Raw genomic sequence first — 22,859 nt, 5'->3', positions numbered from 1 at the left:
AAACAGGCATTATGAATTACAACCAGTTTATTCAGTGATTAATGATAGTTTCTAATCCAGCCATTTATCTCCTGAAGAACTTGAGAAGATAGTGGCTGTGTGTCTTGTGCTGTAATTAAAAACAGTCTCACAGCCTGAAGCATTGCCCAACATGGGGCATCAGAGTTCAGTAAATTTACACCCTGCTCCTGTTCCAGGATGGCAAGAGGGTGTGGGGTTTTAGAGTGCAGGGAGAGGGGACTAAGAAATTGGAAGGGAGAGACAGGAGAAGGATCAGTGAAAGGGACTCAAATGCAGAGAGAGGGCAGGGAGATAGGGGAAAAAAGGTGTCAGAGGGCAGAAAGGGAGGAAGAGGGGTAAAGGTGGCCAGAGAGAATGGGGGGGGGAGAACAAAGAGGGGTGAGAGACAGGAGTGGGGAGGGGGAGACAGGCTAGGAATTCATTGAAGGGGATATTGGGAAGGAGGGTATATTGGGTTGAGTTGGAGTGGAGAGGACGGAATGTGGATGGGGACAAGTGAAAAGAAGACTGAGGGGAGGGCTGAGTATTTTGAGGAGATAGAGCAGGCGTTCAGGTCCCAGGTGCCCGACATCCCGACATCCATCTTCAATCAATCCGAGGTTGTAGACTGGTCCCGTGTTTCAGGGGTGGGGGTGGGGAAGGCAGCGTCACCCCAGACCCTTGCTCCATTGTCTGGCAACTGATCAGGGGATGCCCAGGGGAATGGTGAAGGAGATGTAGTCGCCAACGGCTCCCCATTGGGGCCGGAAGGTCTGGTAGATGGTGATCCAGGTGGTGAGGACAGCGACCCACAGCAACAGCCCTAGTGCAGAGAACTTCACGTCTGTGGACGGGAGGGGATGTCTGTCAGAGCCTGGGCACAAAATCAGCACCGTTTCTGTCCTTCAAATAATACCAGAATTCAACAGCTGCCACATCCGCTCTCGGCAATGAACAGCCAGCCAGGAATAAACAGACCTAGCCCATGCCTAAAATAAACACCCATCTTGCCCCAATCCAAACTGGAAATAAATACCTGTCACGTCCCTCACCAGAATTAAAATGCCCAGTCCATCCCGTCTCCAAAATAAAAAAACTCAAAGCAACACACTAACAGTGCTGGAGGAACTTGGTTCAGGCAGGCAGCATCACTGGAAAAGAGTTTTCGGTTGAGCCCCTTCCTTTGCAGTCCTGATGAAGAGTCTTGCCCTGAAAAGTTAACTGTTTATTCTTTTCCATAGATGCCGTCTGAACTACTAAGTTCCTCCAGCATTCTCTGTGTGTTGCTTTGGATTTCCAGCATCTTCAGTTTTTCTCTTTAAAAAAAACCATGTCAAACTCTGCAAGAGAACAGATCCCATCCACAAATTAAACACCCTGCAAGTAATGACACCCCTGTTGTACTGAGCTATTACAACACTCCAACCTGCACCCTGATCACAGACAGAGGGCCCGAAGATTGGGAACAGTGGCATTCAAGAACTGGTTACAGGGGTGTCAGAGACAGGGGTATGGAGGCCAAAGGGGTTTATAGGGATGGGGGGGTATAGCGGCTGGATGGGGGTCATAGAGACAGGGAGAGGTGAAGGGATCTGTCAGGGCTGATTTCAGTAATATTTCCCAGAGAAGAGAGGGTCCGTGAGGGTGTGGAGCTGTCCGGACTGACCCCTCTGTGACAAATAACTCACATTTCTTTATCAGCACCTGTTCGTTGAACTCTGGTTTCATGAAAGCCTCTCGAAAAAACCAGACCACGTTCACCAGCCAAAGGAAAGGCAGCAGGGCAAATCCTCCTGGAAAAGAGGGAAACAAAGCCTGTCAGCACCAGCCCTGCTGTGAGGGTGATGTTCACGCGTTGTCCGTCAAGGTGAACCCATGCACTGTGAAGGCTGGCATTGCTCCTCATCCCTCATTGTCACTCGAGGAGGAGGGGCAGCAATGCAAGGATTAATATGATGTTCCACAGGCTGCAGTTGTACAGGACTGAGTCTTGGTGGGGGGGGGGGGGGGGGGGGAATGGTGAGATTGGATAAACACGCCTCTGAACAGCAATGAAGTGTCAAACAAGTAGCTCAGCTCACCAGGCAAGCGAACGATTGCAAGGCACACAACTGGTTTACTAACACGACGCTATATTTCATCAGGAGTTTGAACGCCAACAAAGACTCCAGCACATTTCTACAGATGTCTGCTGGACACTAGTTACATCACTTCCCGGTGTGGAGGCTCCAATACAGGATTCACAAGAGGCTGCAGAGGGTCGAAGACTCATTCAGAACCATCACGGACACAACACACCCCCCTACCATAACGGAGACAACCCCCCCCCCACCGTCACAGAGACAACCCTCCCCACCGTCACAGAGACAAACCCCCCTCCCCACCGTCACTCACACCACCCCCCCACCGTCACGGACACAACCCTCCCCACCCTCAGATATTCATGAGGAGGAGGCATCCATCATGAAAGAACCTCACCATTCAACCTCATCTCATTAATACCATCAGGTTAGAGGTTCAGAAAGACCCACATTCAACAATTCACGAACAGCTCCCTCCCTTCCGACATAAGATTTCTGAATGGACAATGAACACCACCTTACTATTCCTCTTTTGTTCATCTTGACTGTCTAATAATTGGGGAAACAATAACATGCTGGCCTGACTTCTCCCGAGTATTCTCCTTGCACCCAGCCCAGATTCCTCCATGATCTCCCATCTGTGTAGCTAGTCCCCCTCGACCTCTCTCATCTGTGTACCTAGTCCCCCTCCACCTCTCCCATCTGTGTACCTAGTCCCCCTCCACCTCTCCCATCTGTGTACCTAGTCCCCCTCCACCTCTCCCAGCTAGATACCTGGTGCCCCTCCGCCTCTGAAATCTGTGTACCTAGTCCCCCTCCACCTCTGAAATCTGTGTACCTAGTCACCCTCCACCTCTCCAAGCTGTGTACCTAGTCCCCCTCCACCTCTCCAAGCTGTGTACCTAGTCACCCTCCACCTCTGCCATCTGTGTACCTAGTCCCCGTCCACCTCTCCCATCTGTGTACCTAGTCCCCCTACACCTCTCCCATCTGTGTAACTAGTCCCCCTCCACCTCTCCAAGATCTGTGTACATAGTCCCACCCCACCTCTCCCATCTGTGTACCTCGTCCCCCTCCACCTCTCAAAGCTGTGTACCTCGTCCCCCTCCACCTCTCCAAGCTGTGTACCTAGTCCCCGTCCACCTCTCCCAGCTGTGTACCTAGTCCCTCTCCACCTCCCCCATCTGTGTACCTCGTCCCCCTCCACCTCTCGAAGCTGTGTACCTGGTCCCCCTCCGCCTCTGCAATCTGTGTACCTAGTCCCCCCTCCACCTCTCCCATCTGTGTACCTAGTCCCCCTCCACCTCTCCAAGCTCTGTAACTAGTCCCCGTCCACCTCTCCAAGATCTGTGTACTTAGTCCCCCTCCACCTCTCCAAGATCTGTGTACCTAGTCCCCCTCCACCTCTGAAATCTGTGTACCTAGTCTTCCTCCACCCCTCCCATCTATGTAACATACCCCTCCACCTCTCCCATCTGTGTACCTAGTCCCCCTCCACCTCTCCAAGCTGTGTACCAAGACCCCCTCAACCTCTCCGCTGTGTACGTAGTCCCCCTCCACCTCTCCCATCTTTGTATATTGTCACCTTCCACCTCTTCCATCTGTGCACCTAGTCCCCCTCCACCTCTCAAAGCTGTGTAACTAGTCCCCCTCCACCTCTCAAAGCTGTGTAACTAGTCCCCCTCCACCTCTCCAAGATCTGTGTACCTACACCCCCTCCACCTCTCAAAGCTGTGTAACTAGTCCCCCTCCACCTCTCAAAGCTGTGGACCTGGTCCCCCTCCACCTCTCAAAGCTGTGGACCTGGTCCCCCTCCACCTCTCCCATCTGTGTACCTAGTCCCCCTCCACCTCTCCAAGCTGTGTAATTCGTCCCCCTCCACCTCTCCCATCTGTGTACCTAGTCCCCCTCCACCTCTCCAAGCTGTGTACCTCGTCCCCCTCCACCTCTCCAATCTGTGTACCTAGACCCCCTCCACCTCTCAAAGCTGTGTAACTAGTCCCCCTCCACCTCTCAAAGCTGTGTAACTAGTCCCCCTCCACCTCTCCAAGAACTGTGTACCTACACCCCCTCCACCTCTCAAAGCTGTGTAACTAGTCCCCCTCCACCTCTCAAAGCTGTGGACCTGGTCCCCCTCCACCTCTCAAAGCTGTGGACCTGGTCCCCCTCCACCTCTCCCATCTGTGTACCTAGTCCCCCTCCACCTCTCCAAGCTGTGTAATTCGTCCCCCTCCACCTCTCCCATCTGTGTACCTAGTCCCCCTCCACCTCTCCAAGCTGTGTACCTCGTCCCCCTCCACCTCTCCAATCTGTGTACCTAGACCCCCTCCACCACTCCCATCTGCGTAACTCGTCCCCGTCCACCTCTCCCATCTATGTATCTGGTCCCCCTCCACCTCTCCCAGCTATATACCTGGTCCCTCTCCGCCTCTGCCATCTGTGTACCTAGTCGCCCTCCACCTCTGAAATCTGTGTAACTAGTCCCCCTCCACCTCTGCAATGTGTGTACCTAGTCCCCGCAACCTCTCCCATCTGTGTACCTGGTCCCCGTACACCTCTCCCATCTATGTATCTGGTCCCCCTCCACCTCTCCCAGCTATATACCTGGTCCCTCTCCGCCTCTGCCATCTGTGTACCTAGTCGCCCTCCACCTCTGAAATCTGTGTAACTAGTCCCCCTCCACCTCTGCAATGTGTGTACCTAGTCCCCGCAACCTCTCCCATCTGTGTACCTGGTCCCCGTACACCTCTCCCATCTGTGTACCTAGTCCCCCTCCACCTATCCAAGCTGTGTACCTCGTCCCCCTCCACCTCTCCCATCTGTGTGCCTAGTCCCCCTCCACCTCTCCCATCTGTGTACCTAGTCCCCCTCCACCTCTCCCATCTATGTAACATCCCCCTCAACCTCTCCGCTGTGTACCTAGTCCCCCTCCACCTCTCCAAGATCTGTACATAGTCCCACTCCACCTCTCAAAGCTGTGTACCTAATCCCCCTCCAGCTCTCCAAGCTCTGTAACTAGACCCCCTCCACCTCTCCAAGATCTGTGTACCTTGTCCCCGTCCACCTCTCCCATCTGCGTAACTCGTCCCCGTCCACCTCTCCCATCTATGTATCTGGTCCCCCTCCACCTCCCCCAGCTATATACCTGGTCCCCCTCCGCCTCTGCCATCTGTGTACCTAGTCGCCCTCCACCTCTGAAATCTGTGTACCTAGTACCCCTCCACCTCTGCAATGTGTGTACCTAGTCCCCGCAACCTCTCCCATCTGTGTACCTGGTCCCCGTACACCTCTCCCATCTGTGTAACTAGTCCCCATCCACATCTCCCATCTGTGTACCTCGTCTCCCTCCACCTCTCCAACATCGTACCTAGTTCCCGTCCACCTCTCCCATCTGTGTAGCTAGTCTCCCTCCACCTCTCCCATCTGTGTACCTAGTCCCCCTCCACCTATCCAAGCTGTGTACCTCGTCCCCCTCCACCTCTCCCATCTGTGTACCTAGTCCCCCTCCACCTCTCCCATCTGTGTACCTAGTCCCCCTCCACCTCCCCCATCTGTGAACCAAGACCCCCTCCACCTCTCCCATCTGTCTACCTTGTCCCCCTCCACCTCTCCAAGATCTGTGTACCTAGTCCCCCTCCACCTCTGCAATCTGTGTACCTAGTCCCCCTCCACCTCTCCAAGCTGTGTACCTCGTCCCCCTCCACCTCTCCCATCTGTGTACCTAGTCCCCGTCCACCTCTCCCAGCTGTGTACCTAGTCCCTCTCCACCTCCCCCATCTGTGTACCTCGTCCCCCTCCACCTCTCGAAGCTGTGTACCTGGTCCCCCTCCGCCTCTGCAATCTGTGTACCTAGTCCCCCCTCCACCTCTCCCATCTGTGTACCTAGTCCCCCTCCACCTCTCCAAGCTCTGTAACTAGTCCCCGTCCACCTCTCCAAGATCTGTGTACTTAGTCCCCCTCCACCTCTCCAAGATCTGTGTACCTAGTCCCCCTCCACCTCTGAAATCTGTGTACCTAGTCTTCCTCCACCCCTCCCATCTATGTAACATACCCCTCCACCTCTGAAATCTGTGTAACTAGTCCCCCTCCACCTCTGCAATGTGTGTACCTAGTCCCCGCAACCTCTCCCATCTGTGTACCTGGTCCCCGTACACCTCTCCCATCTATGTATCTGGTCCCCCTCCACCTCTCCCAGCTATATACCTGGTCCCTCTCCGCCTCTGCCATCTGTGTACCTAGTCGCCCTCCACCTCTGAAATCTGTGTAACTAGTCCCCCTCCACCTCTGCAATGTGTGTACCTAGTCCCCGCAACCTCTCCCATCTGTGTACCTGGTCCCCGTACACCTCTCCCATCTGTGTACCTAGTCCCCCTCCACCTATCCAAGCTGTGTACCTCGTCCCCCTCCACCTCTCCCATCTGTGTGCCTAGTCCCCCTCCACCTCTCCCATCTGTGTACCTAGTCCCCCTCCACCTCTCCCATCTATGTAACATCCCCCTCAACCTCTCCGCTGTGTACCTAGTCCCCCTCCACCTCTCCAAGATCTGTACATAGTCCCACTCCACCTCTCAAAGCTGTGTACCTAATCCCCCTCCAGCTCTCCAAGCTCTGTAACTAGACCCCCTCCACCTCTCCAAGATCTGTGTACCTTGTCCCCGTCCACCTCTCCCATCTGCGTAACTCGTCCCCGTCCACCTCTCCCATCTATGTATCTGGTCCCCCTCCACCTCTCCCAGCTATATACCTGGTCCCCCTCCGCCTCTGCCATCTGTGTACCTAGTCGCCCTCCACCTCTGAAATCTGTGTACCTAGTACCCCTCCACCTCTGCAATGTGTGTACCTAGTCCCCGCAACCTCTCCCATCTGTGTACCTGGTCCCCGTACACCTCTCCCATCTGTGTAACTAGTCCCCATCCACATCTCCCATCTGTGTACCTCGTCTCCCTCCACCTCTCCAACATCGTACCTAGTTCCCGTCCACCTCTCCCATCTGTGTAGCTAGTCTCCCTCCACCTCTCCCATCTGTGTACCTAGTCCCCCTCCACCTATCCAAGCTGTGTACCTCGTCCCCCTCCACCTCTCCCATCTGTGTACCTAGTCCCCCTCCACCTCTCCCATCTGTGTACCTAGTCCCCCTCCACCTCCCCCATCTGTGAACCAAGACCCCCTCCACCTCTCCCATCTGTCTACCTTGTCCCCCTCCACCTCTCCAAGATCTGTGTACCTAGTCCCCCTCCACCTCTGCAATCTGTGTACCTAGTCCCCCTCCACCTCTCCAAGCTGTGTACCTCGTCCCCCTCCACCTCTCCCATCTGTGTACCTAGTCCCCCTCCACCTCTCCAAGCTGTGTACCTCGTCCCCCTCCACCTCTCCAATCTGTGTACCTAGACCCCCTCCACCACTCCCATCTGCGTAACTCGTCCCCGTCCACCTCTCCCATCTATGTATCTGGTCCCCCTCCACCTCTCCCAGCTATATACCTGGTCCCTCTCCGCCTCTGCCATCTGTGTACCTAGTCGCCCTCCACCTCTGAAATCTGTGTAACTAGTCCCCCTCCACCTCTGCAATGTGTGTACCTAGTCCTCGCAACCTCTCCCATCTGTGTACCTGGTCCCCGTACACCTCTCCCATCTATGTATCTGGTCCCCCTCCACCTCTCCCAGCTATATACCTGGTCCCTCTCCGCCTCTGCCATCTGTGTACCTAGTCGCCATCCACCTCTGAAATCTGTGTAACTAGTCCCCCTCCACCTCTGCAATGTGTGTACCTAGTCCCCGCAACCTCTCCCATCTGAGTACCTGGTCCCCGTACACCTCTCCCATCTGTGTACCTAGTCCCCCTCCACCTATCCAAGCTGTGTACCTCGTCCCCCTCCACCTCTCCCATCTGTGTGCCTAGTCCCCCTCCACCTCTCCCATCTGTGTACCTAGTCCCCCTCCACCTCTCCCATCTATGTAACATCCCCCTCAACCTCTCCGCTGTGTACCTAGTCCCCCTCCACCTCTCCAAGATCTGTACATAGTCCCACTCCACCTCTCAAAGCTGTGTACCTAATCCCCCTCCAGCTCTCCAAGCTCTGTAACTAGACCCCCTCCACCTCTCCAAGATCTGTGTACCTTGTCCCCGTCCACCTCTCCCATCTGCGTAACTCGTCCACGTCCACCTCTCCCATCTATGTATCTGGTCCCCCTCCACCTCTCCCAGCTATATACCTGGTCCCCCTCCGCCTCTGCCATCTGTGTACCTAGTCGCCCTCCACCTCTGAAATCTGTGTACCTAGTACCCCTCCACCTCTGCAATGTGTGTACCTAGTCCCCGCAACCTCTCCCATCTGTGTACCTGGTCCCCGTACACCTCTCCCATCTGTGTAACTAGTCCCCATCCACATCTCCCATCTGTGTACCTCGTCTCCCTCCACCTCTCCAACATCGTACCTAGTTCCCGTCCACCTCTCCCATCTGTGTAGCTAGTCTCCCTCCACCTCTCCCATCTGTGTACCTAGTCCCCCTCCACCTATCCAAGCTGAGTACCTCGTCCCCCTCCACCTCTCCCATCTGTGTACCTAGCCCCCTCCACCTCTCCAAGATCTGTGTACCTAGTCCCCCTCCACCTCTGCAGTCTGTGTACCTAGTCCCCCCTCCACCTCTCCCATCTATGTAACATCCCCCTCAACCTCTCCGCTGTGTACCTAGTCCCCCTCCACGTCTGCCATCTGTGTATATTGTCACCTTCCACCTCTCCCATCTGTGTACCGAGTACCCCTCCACCTCTCGAAGCTGTGTACCTAGTCTTCCTCCACCTCTCCCATCTATGTAACATACCCCTCAACCTCTCCGCTGTGTACGTAGTCCCCCTCCACCTCTCCCATCTTTGTATATTGTCACCTTCCACCTCTTCCATCAGTACCTAGTCCCCCTCCACCTCTCCAAGATCTGTACATAGTCCCACTCCACCTCTCAAAGCTGTGTACCTAATCCCCCTCCAGCTCTCCAAGCTCTGTAACTAGACCCCCTCCACCTCTCCAAGATCTGTGTACTTAGTCCCCCTCCACCTCTCCCAGCTGTGTACCTAGTCCCCCTCCACCTCTCCCATCCGTTGTACCTAGTCCCCCTCCAACTCTCCCATCTGTGTACCTCGTCCCCCTCCACCTCTCCTCTTGTGTGTACCTCGTCCCCCTCCACCTCTTCCATCTGTGTACCTCGTCCCCATCCACCTCTCCCATCTGTGTACCTCGTCCCCCTCCACCTCTTCCATCTGTGTACCTCGTCCCCATCCACCTCTCCCATCTGTGTAACTAGTCCCCCTCCACCTCTCCAAGATCTGTGTACCTACTCCCCCTCCACCTCTCCCATCTGTGTACCTCGTCCCCGTCCACCTCTCACATCTGTGTACCCAGTCCCCCTCCACCTCTCCAACATCGTAACTAGTACCCCTCCACGTTTCCCACCTGTGTACCTTGTCCCCCTCCACCTCTCGAAGCTGTGTACCTGGTCCCCCTCCACCTCTCTATTCTGTGTACCTAGTCCCCCTCCACCTCTCCAAGATCTATACCTAGTACCCCTCAACCTCTCCAAGCTGTGTACCTAGTCCCCCTCCACCTCTCCCATCTGTGTACCTCGTCCCCCTCCACCTCTCCCATCTGTGTACCTAGTCCCCCTCCACCTCTCGAAGCTGTGTACCTAGTCCCCCACCACCTCTCCCATCTATGTACCTAGACCCCCACCACCTCTGCCAGCTGTGTACCTAGTCCCGCTCCACCTGTCCCATCTGTGTAACTAGTTCCCCTCCACCTCTCCAAGCTGTACCTAGTCCCCCTCCACCTCCCCCATCTGTGTACCTAGTCCCGCTCCACTGTCCCATCTGTGTAACTAGTCCCCCTCCACCTCTCCCATCTGTGTACCTCGTCCGCCTCGACCTCTCCCAGCTGTGTACCTAGTCCTCCTCCACCTCTGCCATCTATGTACCTAGTCCCCCTCAACCTCTCCCATCTGTGTACCTCGTCCCCCTCCACCTCCCCAAGCTGTTTACCTAGTCCCCCTCCATCTCTGCCATCTGTGTACCTCGTCCCCCTCCACCTCTCAAAGCTGTGTAACTAGTCCCCCTCTACCTCTCCAAGATCTGTGTACCTACTCCCACTCCACCTCTCAAAGCTGTGTACCTGGTCCCCCTCCGCCTCTCCCATCTGTGTACCTCGTCCCCGTCCACCTCTCCCATTTGTGTACCTCGTCCCCCTCCACCTCTCGAAGCTGTGTACCTGGTCCCCCTCCACCTCTCTATTCTGTGTACCTAGTCCCCCTCCACCTCTCCAAGATCTGTGTACCTAGTCCCCCTCCACCTCTCCAAGCTGTGTACCTCGTCCCCCTCCACCTCTCTCATCTGTGTACCTCGTCCCCCTCCACCTCTCCCATCTGTGTACCTAGTCCCCCTCCACCTATCCAAGCTGAGTACCTCGTCCCCCTCCACCTCTCCCATCTGTGTACCTAGTACCCCTCCACCTCTGCAATGTGTGTACCTAGTCCCCGCAACCTCTCCCATCTGTGTACCTGGTCCCCGTACACCTCTCCCATCTGTGTAACTAGTCCCCATCCACATCTCCCATCTGTGTACCTCGTCTCCCTCCATCTCTCCAACATCGTACCTATTTCCCGTCCACCTCTCCCATCTGTGTAGCTAGTCTCCCTCCACCTCTCCCATCTGTGTACCTAGTCCCCCTCCACCTATCCAAGCTGAGTACCTCGTCCCCCTCCACCTCTCCCATCTGTGTACCTAGTCCCCCTCCACCTCTCCAAGATCTGTGTACCTAGTCCCCCTCCACCTCTGCAGTCTGTGTACCTAGTCCCCCCTCCACCTCTCCCATCTATGTAACATCCCCCTCAACCTCTCCGCTGTGTACCTAGTCCCCCTCCACGTCTGCCATCTGTGTATATTGTCACCTTCCACCTCTCCCATCTGTGTACCGAGTACCCCTCCACCTCTCCAAGCTGTGTACCTAGTCTTCCTCCACCTCTCCCATCTATGTAACATCCCCCTCAACCTCTCCGCTGTGTACGTAGTCCCCCTCCACCTCTCCCATCTTTGTATATTGTCACCTTCCACCTCTTCCATCAGTACCTAGTCCCCCTCCACCTCTCCAAGATCTGTACATAGTCCCACTCCACCTCTCAAAGCTGTGTACCTAATCCCCCTCCAGCTCTCCAAGCTCTGTAACTAGACCCCCTCCACCTCTCCAAGATCTGTGTACTTAGTCCCCCTCCACCTCTCCCAGCTGTGTACCTAGTCCCCCTCCACCTCTCCCATCCGTGTACCTAGTCCCCCTCCAACTCTCCCATCTGTGTACCTCGTCCCCCTCCACCTCTCCTCTTGTGTGTACCTCGTCCCCCTCCACCTCTTCCATCTGTGTACCTCGTCCCCATCCACCTCTCCCATCTGTGTACCTCGTCCCCCTCCACCTCTTCCATCTGTGTACCTCGTCCCCATCCACCTCTCCCATCTGTGTAACTAGTCCCCCTCCACCTCTCCAAGATCTGTGTACCTACTCCCCCTCCACCTCTCCCATCTGTGTACCTCGTCCCCGTCCACCTCTCACATCTGTGTACCCAGTCCCCCTCCACCTCTCCAACATCGTAACTAGTACCCCTCCACGTTTCCCACCTGTGTACCTTGTCCCCCTCCACCTCTCGAAGCTGTGTACCTGGTCCCCCTCCACCTCTCTATTCTGTGTACCTAGTCCCCCTCCACCTCTCCAAGATCTATACCTAGTACCCCTCCACCTCTCCAAGCTGTGTACCTAGTCCCCCTCCACCTCTCCCATCTGTGTACCTCGTCCCCCTCCACCTCTCCCATCTGTGTACCTAGTCCCCCTCCACCTCTCGAAGCTGTGTACCTAGTCCCCCACCACCTCTCCCATCTATGTACCTAGATCCCCACCACCTCTGCCAGCTGTGTACCTAGTCCCGCTCCACCTGTCCCATCTGTGTAACTAGTTCCCCTCGACCTCTCCAAGCTGTGTACCTAGTCCCCCTCCACCTCCCCCATCTGTGTACCTAGTCCCGCTCCACTGTCCCATCTGTGTAACTAGTCCCCCTCCACCTCTCCCATCTGTGTACCTCGTCCGCCTCGACCTCTCCCAGCTGTGTACCTAGTCCTCCTCCACCTCTGCCATCTATGTACCTAGTCCCCCTCAACCTCTCCCATCTGTGTACCTCGTCCCCCTCCACCTCCCCAAGCTGTTTACCTAGTCCCCCTCCATCTCTGCCATCTGTGTACCTCGTCCCCCTCCACCTCTCAAAGCTGTGTAACTAGTCCCCCTCTACCTCTCCAAGATCTGTGTACCTACTCCCACTCCACCTCTCAAAGCTGTGTACCTGGTCCCCCTCCGCCTCTCCCATCTGTGTACCTCGTCCCCGTCCACCTCTCCCATCTGTGTACCTCGTCCCCCTCCACCTCTCGAAGCTGTGTACCTGGTCCCCCTCCACCTCTCTATTCTGTGTACCTAGTCCCCCTCCACCTCTCCAAGATCTGTGTACCTAGTACCCCTCCACCTCTCAAAGCTGTGTACCTAGACCCCCACCACCTCTGCCAGCTGCGTACATAGTCCCCCTCCACCTCCCCCATCTGTGTACCTAGTCCCCCTCCACATCTCCCATCTGTGTACCTCGTCCCCCTCGACCTCTCCCAGCTGTGTACCTAGTCCTCCTCCACCTCTGCCATCTGTGTACCTAGTCCCCCTCAACCTCTCCCATCTGTGTACCTCGTCCCACTCCAACTCTCCCAGCTGTGTACCTAGTCCCCCTCCACCTCTCCCATCTGTGTACCTAGTCCCCCTCCACCTCTCCAAGCTGTGTACCTCGTCCCCCTCCACCTCTCCCATCTGTCTACCTAGTCCCCCTCCACCTCTCCAAGCTGTGTACCTCGTCCCCCTCCACCTCTCCCATCTGTGTACCTAGTCCCCCTCCACCTCTCCAAGCTGTGTAACTAGTCCCCCTCCACCTCCCCCATCTGCGTACCTCGTCCCCCTCCACCTCTCCCATCTATGTATCTGGTCCCCCTCCACCTCTCCCAGCTATATACCTGGCCCCCTCCGCCTCTCCCATCTGTGTACCTAGTCGCCCTCCACCTCTGAAATCTGTGTACCTCATCCCCCTCCACCTCTCCCATCTGTGTACCTAGTCCCCCTCCACCTCTCCAAGCTGTGTACCTAGTCCCCCTCCACCTCTCCCATCTGTGTACCTAGTTCCCCCTCCACCTCTCCAAGCTGTGTACCTAGTCCCCCTCCACCTCTCCCATCTGTGTACCTAGTCCCCCTCCACCTCTCCAAGCTGTGTACATATTCTCTGTCCACCTCTCCCATCTGTGTACCCACTCCCACTCCACCTCTCCAACATCGTACCTATTCCCCCTCTACATCTCCCATCTGTGTACTTCGTCCCCATCCACCTGTCCCATCTGTGTACCTCGTCCCCATCCACCTCTCACATCTGTGTACCTCGTCCCACTCCACCTCTCTCATCTGTGTACCCACTCCACCTCTCCAACATCGTACCTAGTCCCCCTCCACCTCTCAAAGCAGTGTTCCTAGTCCCCCTCCACCTGTCCCATCTGTGTACCTAGATCCCCCTCCACCTCTCCAAGCTCTGTACCTAGTCCCCCTCCACCTCTCCCATCTGTGTACCTAGTCCCCCTCCACCTCTCCAAGCTGTCTACCTCGTCCCCCTCCACCTCTCCCATCTGTGTACCTCGTCCCCCTCCACCTCTCCCATCTGTGTACCTAGTCCCCCTCCACCTCTCCAAGCTGTCTACCTCGTCCCCCTCCACCTCTCCCATCTGTGTACCTCGTCCCCCTCCACCTCTCCCATCTGTGTACCTAGTCCCCCTCCACCTCTCCAAGCTGTGTACCTAGTCCCCCTCCACCTCTCCCATCTGTGTACCTCATCCCCCTCCACCTCTCGAAGCTGTGTACCTGGTCCCCCTCCACCTCTCCAAGCTGTGTACCTCGTCGCCCTCCACCTCTCCCATCTGTGTACCTCGTTCCCCTCCACCTCTCTCATCTGTGTACCTAGTCCCCCTCCACCTCTCCAAGATCTGTGTACCTAGTCCCCCTCCACCTCTCCCATCTGTGTACCCAGTCCCCCTCCACCTCCCCAACATCGTACCTAGTCCCCCTCCACCTCTCCAAGCTGTGTACATATTCTCTGTCCACCTCTCCCATCTGTGTACCCACTCCCACTCCACCTCCCCAACATCGTACCTATTCCCCCTCTACATCTCCCATCTGTGTACTTCGTCCCCATCCACCTGTCCCATCTGTGTACCTCGTCCCCATCCACCTCTCCCATCTGTGTACCTCGTCCCACTCCACCTCTCTCATCTGTGTACCCACTCCACCTCTCCAACATCGTACCTAGTCCCCCTCCACCTCTCAAAGCAGTGTTCCTAGACCCCCTCGACCTGTCCCATCTGTGTACCTAGTTCCCCCTCCACCTCTCCAAGCTGTGTACCTAGTCCCCCTCCACCTCTCCCAGCTGTGTACCTAGTCCCCCTCCACCTCTCCAAGCTGTCTACCTCGTCCCCCTCCACCTCTCTCATCTGTGTACCTCGTCCCCCTCCACCTCTCTCATCTGTGTACCCACTCCCACTCCACCTCTCAAAGCTGTGTACCTCGTCCCCTTCCAACTCTCCAAGCTGTGTACCTAGTCCCCCTCCACCTCTCCCATCTGTGTACCGAGTCTCCCTCCACCTCTCCCATCTGTGTAGCTAGTCTCCCTCCAACTCTCCCATCTGTGTACCTAGTCTTCCTCTACCTCTCCCATCTATGTAACATCCCCCTCAACCTCTCCAAGCTGTGTACCTCGTCCCCCTCCTCCTCTCAATGCTGTGTACCTAGTCCGCCTCCACCTCTGCAATCTGTGTACCTAGTCTTCCTCCACCTCTGCAATCTGTGTACCTAGTCCCGCTCCACCTCTCCCATCTGTGTACCCAGTCCCCCTCCACCTCCCCAACATCGTACCTAGTACCCCTCCACCTCTCCCATCTGTGTACCTCGTCCCACTCCACCTCTCGAAGCTGTGTACCTGGTCCCCCTCCACCACACCCATCTGTATACCAAGTCACCCTCCACCTCTCAAAGCTGTGTACCTCGTCCCCCTCCACCTCTCTAAGCTGTGTACCTAGTCCCCCTCCACCCCTCCAAGCTGTGTACATATTCTCTGTCCACATCTCCCATCTGTGTACCCACTCCCACTCCACCTCTCCAACATCGTACCTATTCCCCCTCCACCTGTCCCATCTGTGTACCTCGTCCCCATCCACCTCTCCCATCTGTGTACCTCGTCCCACTCCACCTCTCTCATCTGTGTACCTCGTCCCCTCCACCTCTCTCAACAGTGTACCTCGTCCCCCTCCACCACTACCATCTCTGTACCCACTCCCACTCCACCTCTCCAACATCGTACCTAGTCCCCCTCAACCTCTCAAAGCAGTGTTCCTAGTCCCCCTCCACCTGTCCCATCTGTGTACCTAGTTCCCCCTCCACCTCTCCAAGCTGTGTACCTAGTCCCCCTCCACCTCTCCCATCTGTGTACCTAGTCCCCCTCCACCTCTCCAAGATCTGTACATAGTCCCACTCCACCTCTCAAAGCTGTGTACCTAATCCCCCTCCAGCTCTCCAAGCTCTGTAACTAGACCCCCTCCACCTCTCCAAGATCTGTGTACCTTGTCCCCGTCCACCTCTCCCATCTGCGTAACTCGTCCCCGTCCACCTCTCCCATCTATGTATCTGGTCCCCCTCCACCTCTCCCAGCTATATACCTGGTCCCCCTCCGCCTCTGCCATCTGTGTACCTAGTCGCCCTCCACCTCTGAAATCTGTGTACCTAGTACCCCTCCACCTCTCTAAGCTGTGTACCTAGTCCCCCTCCACCCCTCCAAGCTGTGTACATATTCTCTGTCCACATCTCCCATCTGTGTACCCACTCCCACTCCACCTCTCCAACATCGTACCTATTCCCCCTCCACCTGTCCCATCTGTGTACCTCGTCCCCATCCACCTCTCCCATCTGTGTACCTCGTCCCACTCCACCTCTCTCATCTGTGTACCTCGTCCCCTCCACCTCTCTCAACAGTGTACCTCGTCCCCCTCCACCACTACCATCTCTGTACCCACTCCCACTCCACCTCTCCAACATCGTACCTAGTCCCCCTCAACCTCTCAAAGCAGTGTTCCTAGTCCCCCTCCACCTGTCCCATCTGTGTACCTAGTTCCCCCTCCACCTCTCCAAGCTGTGTACCTAGTCCCCCTCCACCTCTCCCATCTGTGTACCTAGTCCCCCTCCACCTCTCCAAGATCTGTACATAGTCCCACTCCACCTCTCAAAGCTGTGTACCTAATCCCCCTCCAGCTCTCCAAGCTCTGTAACTAGACCCCCTCCACCTCTCCAAGATCTGTGTACCTTGTCCCCGTCCACCTCTCCCATCTGCGTAACTCGTCCCCGTCCACCTCTCCCATCTATGTATCTGGTCCCCCTCCACCTCTCCCAGCTATATACCTGGTCCCCCTCCGCCTCTGCCATCTGTGTACCTAGTCGCCCTCCACCTCTGAAATCTGTGTACCTAGTACCCCTCCACCTCTGCAATGTGTGTACCTAGTCCCCGCAACCTCTCCCATCTGTGTACCTGGTCCCCGTACACCTCTCCCATCCGTGAAACTAGTCCCCATCCACATCTCCCATCTGTGTACCTCGTCTCCCTCCACCTCTCCAACATCGTACCTAGTTCCCGTCCACCTCTCCCATCTGTGTAGCTAGTCTCCCTCCACCTCTCCCATCTGTGTACCTAGTCCCCCTCCACCTATCCAAGCTGTGTACCTCGTCCCCCTCCACCTCTCCCATCTGTGTACCTAGTCCCCCTCCACCTCTCCAAGATCTGCGTACCTAGTCCCCCTCCACCTCTGCAGTCTGTGTACCTAGTCCCCCCTCCACCTCTCCCATCTATGTAACATCCCCCTCAACCTCTCCGCTGTGTACCTAGTCCCCCTCCACGTCTGCCATCTGTGTATATTGTCACCTTCCACCTCTCCCATCTGTGTACCGAGTACCCCTCCACCTCTCCAAGCTGTGTACCTAGTCTTCCTCCACCTCTCCCATCTATGTAACATCCCCCTCAACCTCTCCGCTGTGTATGTAGTCCCCCTCCACCTCTCCCATCTTTGTATATTGTCACCTTCCACCTCTTCCATCAGTACCTAGTCCCCCTCCACCTCTCCAAGATCTGTACATAGTCCCACTCCACCTCTCAAAGCTGTGTACCTAATCCCCCTCCAGCTCTCCAAGCTCTGTAACTAGACCCCCTCCACCTCTCCAAGATCTGTGTACTTAGTCCCCCTCCACCTCTCCCAGCTGTGTACCTAGTCCCCCTCCACCTCTCCAAGCTGTGTACCTCGTCCCCCTCCACCTCTCGAAGCTGTGTACCTGGTCCCCCTCCACCTCTCCAAGCTGTGTACCTCGTCGCCCTCCACCTCTCCAAGCTGTGTACCTCGTCCCCCTCCACCTCTCTCATCTGTGTACCTAGTCCCCCTCCACCTCTCCAAGATCTGTGTACCTAGTCCCCCTCCATCTCTCAAAGCTGTGTACCTAGTCCCGCTCCACCTCTCCCATCTGTGTACCTAGTCCCCCTCCACCTCTCCAATCTGTGTACCCAGTCCCCCTCCACCTCTCCCATCTGTGTACCTCGTCCCCCGCCACCTCTCGAAGCTGTCTACCTGGTCCCCCTCCACCACAGCTATCTGTATACCTCATCCCCCTCCACCTCTCCAAGCTGTGTACCTAGTCCCCCTCCACCTCTGCAATCTACCTAGTCCCCCTCCACCTCTCCAAGATCTGTGTACCTAGTCCCCCTCCACCTCTCAAAGCTGTTCCTAGTCCCCCTCCACCTGTCCCATCTGTGTACCTAGTTCCCCCTCCACCTCTGCAAGCTGTGTACCTAGTCCCCCTCCACCTCTCCAAGATCTGGTTACCTAGTCCCCCTCCACCTCTGCAATCTGTGTACCTAGTCCCCCTCCACCTCTCCAAGATCTGTGTACCTCGTCCCCCTCCACCTCTCCCATCTGTGTAGACCCCCTCCCCCTCTGCAATCTGTGTACCTAGTCCCCCTCCACCTCTCCAAGATCTGTGTACCTAGTCCCCCTCCACCTCTCAAAGCTGTCTACCTTGTCCCCCTCCTCCTTTGCAATCTGTGTACCTAGTCCCCCTCCACCTCTCCCATCTGTGTACCTACTCCCCCTCCACCTCTCCAATCTGTCTACCTTGTCCCCTTCCACCTCTCCAAGCTGCGTACCTAGTCCCCCTCCACCTCTCCCATCTGTGTACCTAGTCCCCGTCCACCTCTCCCATCTGTGTACCTCGTCCCCCTCCACCTCTCCAAGCTGTGTACCTAGTCCCCCTCCACCTCTCCCATCTGTGTACCTAGACCCCCTCCACCTCTGCCATCTGTGTACCTAGTCCCCCTCCACCTGTCCCATCTGTGTACCTAGTGCCCCTCCACCTCCCCCATCTGTGTACCTAGACCCCCTCCACCTCTCCAAGCTGTGTACCTCGTCCCCCTCCACCTCTCCCATCTGTGTACATAGTCCCCCTCCACCTCTCCAAGCTGTGTACCTAGTCCCCCTCCACCTGTCCCATCTGTGTACCTAGTCCCCCTCCACCTCCCCAATCTGTGAACCGAGACCCCCACCACCTCTCAAAGCTGTGTACCTAGTCCCCCTCCACCTGTCCCATCTGTGTACCTAGTCCCCCTCCACCACTCCCATCTGTGTAACTAGTCCCCCTACAGCTCTCAAAGCTGTGTACCTCGTCCCCCTCCACCTCTCCCATCTGTGTACCTAGTCCCCCTCCACCTCTCTCATCTGTGTACCTCGTCCACCTCCACCTCTCTCATCTGTGTACCTCGTCCCCCTCCACCTCTACCATCTGTGTACCCACTCCCACTCCACCTCTCCAAGATCTGTGTACCTAGTCCCCCTCCACCTCTCAAAGCTGTGTTCCTAGTCCCCCTCCACCTGTCCCATCTGTGTACCTAGTCCCGCTCCACCTCTCCCATGCGTGTACCTAGTCCCCCTCCACCTCTCCAAGATCTGTGTACCTCGACCCCTCCACCTCTCCCATCTGTGTACCTAGTCGCCCTCCACCTCTGCAATCTGTGTACCTAGTCCCCCTCCACCTCTCAAAGCTGTGTACCTAGTCCCCCTCCACCTCTCCCATCTGTGTACCTAGTCGCCCTCCACCTCTCCCATCTGTGTACCTAGTCCCCCTCCACCTCTCAAAGCTGTGTACTTAGTCCCCCACCACCTCTGCAATCTGTGTACCTAGTAACCCTCCACCTCTCCAAGATCTGTGTACCTAGTCTCCCTCCACCTCTCAAAGCAATGTACCTAGTCCCCCTCCACCTCTGCAATCTGTGTACATAGTCCCGCTCCAACTCTCCCATCTGTGTACCCAGTCCCCCTCCACCTCCCCAACATCGTACCTAGTCCCCCTCCACCTCTCCCATCTGTGTACCTAGTCGCCCTCCACCTCTCCCATCTGTGTACCTAGTCCCCCTCCACCTCTCAAAGATCTGTGTACCTAGTCCCCCTCCACCTCTCAAAGCTGTGTACCTAGACCCCCTCCACCTCCCCCATCTGTGAACCTAGACGACCTCCACCTCTCCCATCTGCCTACCTTGTCCCCCTCCACCTCTCCAAGATCTGTGTACCTAGTCCCCCTCCACCTCTGAAATCTGTACCTAGTCCCCCTCCACCTCTCCAAAATCTGTGTACCTCGTCCCCCTCCACCTCTCCCATCTGTGTACCTAGTCGCCCTCCACCTCTGCAATCTGTGTACCTAGTCCCCCTCCACCTCTCAAAGCTGTGTACCTAGTCCCCCTCCACCTCTGCAATCTGTGTACCTTGTCCCCCTCCACCTCTCCAAGATCTGTGTACCTAGTCCCACTCCACCTCTCAAAGCTGTGTACCTAGTCCCCCTCCACCTCTGCAATCTGCGTACCTAGTCCCGCTCCACCTCTCCCATCTGTGTACCCAGTCCCCCTCCACCTCCCCAACATCGTACCTAGTACCCCTCCACCTCTCCCATCTGTGTACCTAGTCCCCCTCCACCTCTCCCATCTGTGTACCTAGTCACCCTCCACCTCTCAAAGCTGTGTACCTCGTCCCCCTCCACCTCTCCCATCTGTGTACCCAGTCCCCCTCCACCTCTCCCATCTGTGTACCTCGTCCCCCGCCACCTCTCGAAGCTGTCTACCTGGTCCCCCTCCACCACAGCTATCTGTATACCTCATCCCCCTCCACCTCTCCAAGCTGTGTACCTAGTCCCCCTCCACCTCTGCAATCTACCTAGTCCCCCTCCACCTCTCCAAGATCTGTGTACCTAGTCCCCCTCCACCTCTCAAAGCTGTTCCTAGTCCCCCTCCACCTGTCCCATCTGTGTACCTAGTTCCCCCTCCACCTCTGCAAGCTGTGTACCTAGTCCCCCTCCACCTCTCCAAGATCTGGTTACCTAGTCCCCCTCCACCTCTGCAATCTGTGTACCTAGTCCCCCTCCACCTCTCCAAGATCTGTGTACCTCGTCCCCCTCCACCTCTCCCATCTGTGTAGACCCCCTCCCCCTCTGCAATCTGTGTACCTAGTCCCCCTCCACCTCTCCAAGATCTGTGTACCTAGTCCCCCTCCACCTCTCAAAGCTGTCTACCTTGTCCCCCTCCTCCTTTGCAATCTGTGTACCTAGTCCCCCTCCACCTCTCCCATCTGTGTACCTACTCCCCCTCCACCTCTCCAATCTGTCTACCTTGTCCCCTTCCACCTCTCCAAGCTGCGTACCTAGTCCCCCTCCACCTCTCCCATCTGTGTACCTAGTCCCCGTCCACCTCTCCCATCTGTGTACCTCGTCCCCCTCCACCTCTCCAAGCTGTGTACCTAGTCCCCCTCCACCTCTCCCATCTGTGTACCTAGACCCCCTCCACCTCTGCCATCTGTGTACCTAGTCCCCCTCCACCTGTCCCATCTGTGTACCTAGTGCCCCTCCACCTCCCCCATCTGTGTACCTAGACCCCCTCCACCTCTCCAAGCTGTGTACCTCGTCCCCCTCCACCTCTCCCATCTGTGTACATAGTCCCCCTCCACCTCTCCAAGCTGTGTACCTAGTCCCCCTCCACCTGTCCCATCTGTGTACCTAGTCCCCCTCCACCTCCCCAATCTGTGAACCGAGACCCCCACCACCTCTCAAAGCTGTGTACCTAGTCCCCCTCCACCTGTCCCATCTGTGTACCTAGTCCCCCTCCACCACTCCCATCTGTGTAACTAGTCCCCCTACAGCTCTCAAAGCTGTGTACCTCGTCCCCCTCCACCTCTCCCATCTGTGTACCTAGTCCCCCTCCACCTCTCTCATCTGTGTACCTCGTCCACCTCCACCTCTCTCATCTGTGTACCTCGTCCCCCTCCACCTCTACCATCTGTGTACCCACTCCCACTCCACCTCTCCAAGATCTGTGTACCTAGTCCCCCTCCACCTCTCAAAGCTGTGTTCCTAGTCCCCCTCCACCTGTCCCATCTGTGTACCTAGTCCCGCTCCACCTCTCCCATGCGTGTACCTAGTCCCCCTCCACCTCTCCAAGATCTGTGTACCTCGACCCCTCCACCTCTCCCATCTGTGTACCTAGTCGCCCTCCACCTCTGCAATCTGTGTACCTAGTCCCCCTCCACCTCTCAAAGCTGTGTACCTAGTCCCCCTCCACCTCTCCCATCTGTGTACCTAGTCGCCCTCCACCTCTCCCATCTGTGTACCTAGTCCCCCTCCACCTCTCAAAGCTGTGTACTTAGTCCCCCACCACCTCTGCAATCTGTGTACCTAGTAACCCTCCACCTCTCCAAGATCTGTGTACCTAGTCTCCCTCCACCTCTCAAAGCTATGTACCTAGTCCCCCTCCACCTCTGCAATCTGTGTACATAGTCCCGCTCCAACTCTCCCATCTGTGTACCCAGTCCCCCTCCACCTCCCCAACATCGTACCTAGTCCCCCTCCACCTCTCCCATCTGTGTACCTAGTCGCCCTCCACCTCTCCCATCTGTGTACCTAGTCCCCCTCCACCTCTCAAAGATCTGTGTACCTAGTCCCCCTCCACCTCTCAAAGCTGTGTACCTAGACCCCCTCCACCTCCCCCATCTGTGAACCTAGACGACCTCCACCTCTCCCATCTGCCTACCTTGTCCCCCTCCACCTCTCCAAGATCTGTGTACCTAGTCCCCCTCCACCTCTGAAATCTGTACCTAGTCCCCCTCCACCTCTCCAAGATCTGTGTACCTCGTCCCCCTCCACCTCTCCCATCTGTGTACCTAGTCGCCCTCCACCTCTGCAATCTGTGTACCTAGTCCCCCTCCACCTCTCAAAGCTGTGTACCTAGTCCCCCTCCACCTCTGCAATCTGTGTACCTTGTCCCCCTCCACCTCTCCAAGATCTGTGTACCCAGTCCCCCTCCACCTCCCCAACATCGTACCTAGTACCCCTCCACCTCTCCCATCTGTGTACCTAGTCCCCCTCCACCTCTCCCATCTGTGTACCTAGTCACCCTCCACCTCTCAAAGCTGTGTACCTCGTCCCCCTCCACCTCTCCAAGCTGTGTACCTAGTCCCCCTCCACCTCACAAAGCTGTGTACCTAGCCCCCTCCACCTCTCCAAGCTGTGTACATATTCTCTGTCCACCTCTCCCATCTGTGTACCCACTCCCACTCCACCTC

General features: G+C 56.6%; 1 protein-coding gene across 2 annotated transcripts in view; it reads right to left on the bottom strand.

Annotated features, from left to right (window-relative positions):
- Positions 1-629: 629 nt before the first annotated feature.
- The window catches only part of psenen (presenilin enhancer, gamma-secretase subunit), a 55,998-nt gene continuing 33,768 nt past the window's right edge, over positions 630-22,859 (bottom strand). For both annotated transcript variants that reach the window (XM_059957456.1, XM_059957457.1), the window contains exons 3-4: positions 1,689-1,793; positions 630-844 (exon numbers count right to left, since the gene is read on the bottom strand). In XM_059957456.1, the coding sequence (XP_059813439.1) occupies positions 705-844; positions 1,689-1,793 (245 nt within the window). In that variant the 3' untranslated portion in view covers positions 630-704. The remainder of the gene's footprint in view (positions 845-1,688; positions 1,794-22,859) is intronic.

This window comes from Hypanus sabinus (assembly GCF_030144855.1).
Source record: "Hypanus sabinus isolate sHypSab1 chromosome 1 unlocalized genomic scaffold, sHypSab1.hap1 SUPER_1_unloc_5, whole genome shotgun sequence".
Classification (NCBI taxonomy): Eukaryota; Metazoa; Chordata; class Chondrichthyes; order Myliobatiformes; family Dasyatidae; genus Hypanus; species Hypanus sabinus.
The sequence above is the reverse complement of the archived record's forward strand: the minus strand, read 5'-3'. Positions and strand labels throughout refer to the sequence as shown.